Source organism: Grus americana, chromosome 3 (assembly GCF_028858705.1).
Source record: "Grus americana isolate bGruAme1 chromosome 3, bGruAme1.mat, whole genome shotgun sequence".
Taxonomy (NCBI): domain Eukaryota; kingdom Metazoa; phylum Chordata; class Aves; order Gruiformes; family Gruidae; genus Grus; species Grus americana.
The window spans coordinates 125593347-125599346 of NC_072854.1; the positions used below are offsets into that span (position 1 = coordinate 125593347).

The 6000-nt window shown below is 48.2% G+C and overlaps 1 protein-coding gene across 1 annotated transcript in view; it reads right to left on the bottom strand.

The window, feature by feature from the left end:
- The window catches only part of XRN2 (5'-3' exoribonuclease 2), a 49082-nt gene extending 43971 nt beyond the window's left edge, over positions 1–5111 (bottom strand). Inside the window, exon 1 of the mRNA XM_054820992.1 lies at positions 4929–5111. Within this exon, the coding sequence (XP_054676967.1) occupies positions 4929–5003 (75 nt within the window). The 5' untranslated portion in view covers positions 5004–5111. The remainder of the gene's footprint in view (positions 1–4928) is intronic.
- Positions 5112–6000: the final 889 nt, after the last annotated feature.

Genomic DNA, 6000 nt, shown 5'->3' on the forward strand with positions numbered 1-6000 from the left:
AGAGATCAGAGTTGGTGCTAGAACACCTACCTAAAAACCCCACTTGCCTCTTCTCTGAAGCTGCAAAGCAAGCAGTTTCCAAACACTGGCGAGTTTCAAAGAGTGGCTTAGCACCCACGTTTATTTTTGTTTCCTCACCGTACGGTCTATTTATTTTTTATATATAAACCACTGAATAGAACACCACCAGCACCAGTGACGGAAGAGACGTGAGCTGATCAAGACAAAGTCAAACGTATTTTCAGAGAAATTATGACCAAAAGGGTTTTAACATATCACAATGTTGGAAAGCAGAGCACTCTCGAATAACTTGGTGTAAAGCAAAAGAAAAGTGAATGTCATGTTGTTACGTAAAGGCCACGCTCACAGGATTACACGAGACAGGAAGGGAAACTGTGATACTACTGGTCCTCTGATCCACGTGAAACTTCTCAGTAGCTGATGAACGAGCATCAAGCAATTCCTCCGAACTTATATTTCCAGACTTGCTGCTTTCTACTCTTTTAAGGAGTTCCCCACCTCTCTTATACAGAGCTCAACCAATCAGATTTACAAGGAAAAACTTAGAGATGGAACCATCAACTTTCATACAATTTTCCTGCTTAGAGTAGTGGCAGAACTAGCTGAACTTATCCCAGTCCTAAAAGGCAAAAATTAAAACCTCTAAAGCAAAATAAGTCTTTATCCAGTATTTACATTTTTCACAGTTAGAGATGAATGGAATTCTTTCAGGGCAATTTTGTGAAGTCATTTTAAAATAACTGAACACTGAATCCCTCTATTTCATTTCTTTAAAACAGGTGAAATTCTGCTAATTCACATCTTTCTTATACTATTCATCCAAAGTAGCCAAATCCTGACAGACGAAATCTTGCCTGCTGCGTGCTTCCTTTATTGAACTTTCCAGAACAGACACACACAAATCACACAGTTTTAGCAGAAACGGTCAGGTGCCAACACTGTACTGTAGCTCACAGCTCTAATAAAGTTACTCTGGGCAACCGAGACCTACAATTTTAAAAGAGGAGTATTTGCTCTGCTTTACATCAGATAACGGGACGAGAAGCTTGCCTTGTGTTCTACTTGATCTTTCATCAAACCTCTTGGCAGAGCTAACTGTGATTCAGAAGATATCAAGGGCTTACAACTATGTGATATGGAAAATAAAACTGCCCCCATCACAGATCTTATTTTCAGTCTTGAAGGTAAAGCAAAGTAAGTATGATCTCTTTCAGACGGCTTCGAAAGCCATTCAGTTTTCATCTGCATACTGCTGTGTCAGCAACTTTACCATTACATCCTCGTAAACCTATCAGATTTTTAATGTAACAGCCTTGTAAAAGGTTTAAGTATCTGGGAGTGATATCTCTTGTGATAGAACTAAACTGTTCACTTTTAATCTACAGCCTCTTTTGAAACCATTGAAAATAGATCTTCAAATATGATACTTTAGTTGCAGCTTTATTAATTCATATGAATTTGATTAAGAATATTCTCTCCTGGATTTTATATTATCTTCAAGATCTTCCTCTTATTCTTCCTGCTCAGCTTAAGAAGAAGATTAATCAGGTTTAAGAAAAAGAAATAATCTAGCAAGGTTAGAGAACAAGGATCAACTTTTTAATATTTCAAAGAGACAAACTACCAGGAGATACAAAATTTCTGATTAGAGAGATTTATAAGCAATCCTAAAATACACACAAGGCTGATTACATTGTGAGAGAAGTTTAAATTCATCTACAGTAAGACAAATCACAGCTTCTCACTACTGTCCTAGTCCGCTCTCAAATTTATGACCAGATTTGAATATAAAAAAATTGCAATGAATAGGATTTATCCATGTGCTGTTCTTACTGTAATTGCAATGTGCTCTTAAGTTGGAACAAAGCAACGTGGATGAGGACATCAGGATCCAACACTTCAGTTATTTCATATGTTGTATTTTCCTTTTCTTTTAGTAAGGAACATTTGCTATTACGAGCTCAATTATTAAAAAACCAGAAGGACATACAATCACAAACTCAGCAAAACCAAGGCTATATAAGCTTTTATTTTACCTAAACACTAGAATGGTTTTGATTGATTGTAAACATTTAGATGAATATTTATTTAAATGTGATGAAAGAGATCAGTCTTCTGCTCTTAGAGAAAACTGTACTTAGTTGTCCCAGACTGCAGATATATTTGCTGTTTAAATTGTGACTGCCTTTAAATACATCTTAAAGCATTATCCAGAAACAGCTGGACAAGCTTGTAAGACAAAAACATGAAACACCTATTTACAGTAAAGACAAAACTGTAAAAGAATTGACTTTATATTGTCAAAACTCTATTGGTGCCCTTTTGATCAGAAGAACACTGCTTCAAAGCATCACAACTAAGCTTTACCTGGGGGGCTCTCTGCTGTTACCGCTGCCGAGGCTATCTTGCGCCCGATAGCCTTGCCCCCCACTTTTCCCTGGCAGACGCCGTCGTGACACAGTGTCCCCGAAAGCCCTCTAAACTGAGGGTTACCCAGACCCTCAGAGTAGGTCACATCAGAGACACAAACCCCAGGAGTTTGGTAAAGTGACCAGAACAATCACTGCTACCTGCCAACAGCTTATTCCAGAGTAAGCATTCACATGAATGGCTAATAAGCTATACTTGTAAACCCAGAAACCGCCTTTTTCTGTAATAGTTCCCCCCAGGCAGACAAATCCTCACATCTTATCGACCCACTGGAGTAAAAAATGCACTTCCTGCAGCTACAGGTAAAATAAACTTCACACTTCTCTCATGCTGAGAGGGGCTACCTGAAACCACAACGGCCATAAAAGCAAGAGAGTAACTCACAGTTTTAACTGTGCAACATTTGATTAATCCAAAGCTACGATCCTGTTTCACAACCTGAATTGGAAAGGCAAAAACACCCTGTCTGTAACAAGAACTGAATCCTAAAACTGATCTGCCTGCCATTGGCATACACTGGACTCTTGCTGAAGGCAGGCAGGTAATACACACAGTCAAAAACCCCAGTGTCATCACACAATTCAGTCACTTCACTCTCTTTCCCCTTATCTTCTCTGCCTCGCCTGCACACTTCTATCTCCTTCACAGCCCAGTGTTTCCCAAAAGCAAGGCGCATCTCTCCCAGGGAAGGACAGGAGGTAGCACAAAGACAGAAGCCACAGCACATGCTCAGCAGCAGGGATGCGAACTTTCCAAAACAGCACCACGAAGAAGGGTAGAACCCGGCCAGTAGAACTTGAGAAAAGACGATACAAATTGTTTGGAAAAGCGTACAGGAAAAACAGTTTGGGAAGCATGAACTCAAGAGTTTGTCACCTCAGAAAAGCTTTGGCTGGGTTGGCCCTGAAGAGAATAACTCGCCGTGTTCACTGTAAAGTTACCACGGTGCCGCTATTCAAATCCAATGCAAGTCTGAATGGAGACCCCCCCACACCCTCGCTGTCACCCCCCACCACCTCCTACCGCGTCCCTGACGACGGCACAAGCATTCGCGTGGCTGCAGCGGCGTGCACAACCAGCCTGACACCCTGCCTAGCAAAAGGGTATGAACACACATTATTTCAGCTGCGTTACTTCTTAGAAAGGGTTCCCCAGATACCCACACAGGTCTCCGTGCTGCTGCAAGGGAGAGGATAAATATAAGCTACAGGCAATGACCAGCCAGCTTAAAGCGATCAACAAACCGTATCTGCTACGAGTTGCGGGTCAGTGAAGACCACCTGTGGGGTTCAGCAGCTAGGTTGGGGACCAAGTCTTCACCAAAAAGCATCTTCTGTCGCTACAAAAAGCCAGGTTTTAGAGAAGTCCTTGGAAAAAACCAGCTCCCTGTTTGGGCAGGAGATATTTCTCCTATACTAGAAAGTATCAGCAATGAGACAAAAAAAGCTGAAGCTGCTCAAGGTTAAAGGGTACAACTGCAGACTTGACTAATACATGAAAGAAAAGACTTACAAAAATAATTAGTAAGACCTGAAAATGATGTAACTGCGCAGCGCTCAAACGCTATGAGCGTGAGGGCACAAGGAAGCGTGTGACCATACGTACACCAAGGCATCACTTTAACCTTACATAAAACCGTGCAGCTATTAAGGCCAGCCCAGGTCCTCCTCAAGCATCTCACTCCTGTGCTGGCAGCAGCTTTCCTGAGCCCGCATCAGAGCGGGATCCTGGAACTGATCCGCTGGCAAACAGGGCGGTCTCACGGAGACAGATGAGTTTCCGGACCCACAAGTTACCTTTAGCCAGTTATACTCGCATTTCCTTACTCTTTTCACAACGGGCAGCTTCACTTTTATTTCCAAGGAGTCCCAAAGCTTGCTGCAACTTGTAGTTTACAAAAAAAAGTTCTTGAAAAGCAGGGACCGTGAAGAACATACACTGAAACAAAACAACACTGCCACAAACCAAGAAACAGCAAGGGGCATCCCCGCTGCTCCCTACTGACCGCAAGCTTTGCCAGGCGCTTACATAAAACCTACTCATTTTGCCCGAAGCAACACAAAGGCAGCGGCCACCAGGCCGGGAAGGGCTCGCACTTCCACCACCCGGCTGAAGGGAAGAAAACTGCGGGAGAAGCCCGACTCCCTGCCCCAAACGCCATGCCTCCCAAGCCGCCCTCACACGCGAGCGTGGTGGAGACCAGGCGGCCGCGCCAAGGTCCCCTCAGCACCGCCCGCTTTCACCGGGATCCAAAGTGCAGAGCCCAGAGAAAAACCCCGGACCCCAACAATCCCCCGCCCCCCCGGAACGGCACCCGGGGGCCCAGAGGGGGCCCAGAGGCGGCACCGTACGGGCGGGCACGAAGCACCAGCGGGTACTGCCTCCCGAACCGCCCCGGCCCACCGCGCTGCTCGGGCCCCCTGGAGCCACAGGGCGGCCCTCAGAGGGCCCGACCCGGGACAGGAGGCCCGGCTCACCTTCTCCTCCACGCAGTTGACGATGATGGAGGGGTACTTGCGGCTGAGCCAGCGGAAGAAGGCCGGGACTCCCATGGCGGGCCGGGGGCGGCCGGACCGCGGCTCTGGGCAGCGGCGCCGGGCAGCGCTTCCGGGGGCAAAGGGCAGCGCGGGGCACCTTGGGAGAGCGCGCGCGCCCGCGGCGGCGGCGGCGGGGGGAAGGGGGGCAGTCACGTGAGGCGCACGCGGCGGGGCCGCCATCTTAGAGTGCGCAGGCGCGGGGAAGGGGAAGGCGCCATGGTGGTGTGGGGGGGAGGCGGCGGGTCGGGTCGGCTGCGGGCTGTCCCCGGCTGTCCCCCGGGCTGTGTTCCCCCCTCCCTGGCTCCCCCTGCCCTGCCGGGAGGGGCCCACCGCCTCACCGCGTCCCCGGGCCCGCCGGGACCTCCTCAGACACAAGGCGGAAGGGAAAGGGCTGAGAGCAGACGGGCGCCTGAGGCAGCAGGCTGTGTGTGAAAGCCTGCCTGCGAGTCACAGGAAACCTTGTCGGGAAGGGGGAAAAAAAAGTAGCTGCCAGTGGTGGGTGGTTTTCCGCTTCGGTGGGATGGTTTAGGCGGGTGACAGAAGGGGTTCAGGGCCCTGAATGGCCCAGGGTTCAGCTGCTCCGTCACAGCTACTGCTGTGGTAAGGAAACGGGTGGAGGGGGAGGCTGGGCGTGAGGCCTTTCCCTGGAGAGGAGAGGAGAGGGGGCTCTTGGCACGGGGGGCTCTTGGTACTGGGGGGGCTTTTGGCACTGGGGACTCTTGGCAGAGGGGCAGGTGGGCAGCAGAATCCAGGAGTGTGAAACCGCTCCCTGCCACCCGTGGCAGCGGCAAGAGGCAGCGTAAAGAAACCCAGGCCCATCGCTTTGCCCATCGCATAAGCAAATAACTATTAAGTTAGCCATTTGACAATGTTGAAATGGAATTAAACCTTCGGGTATTAAACGGGATTAACACGAGGAAGATTTTGTGCTCTGCTGTGTCCTGTCACTATACGCCGACTTCATTAGGAGGGCAGTGATGGGGGCGAGGACGTGAAAAAGCAGCCTGGGAAT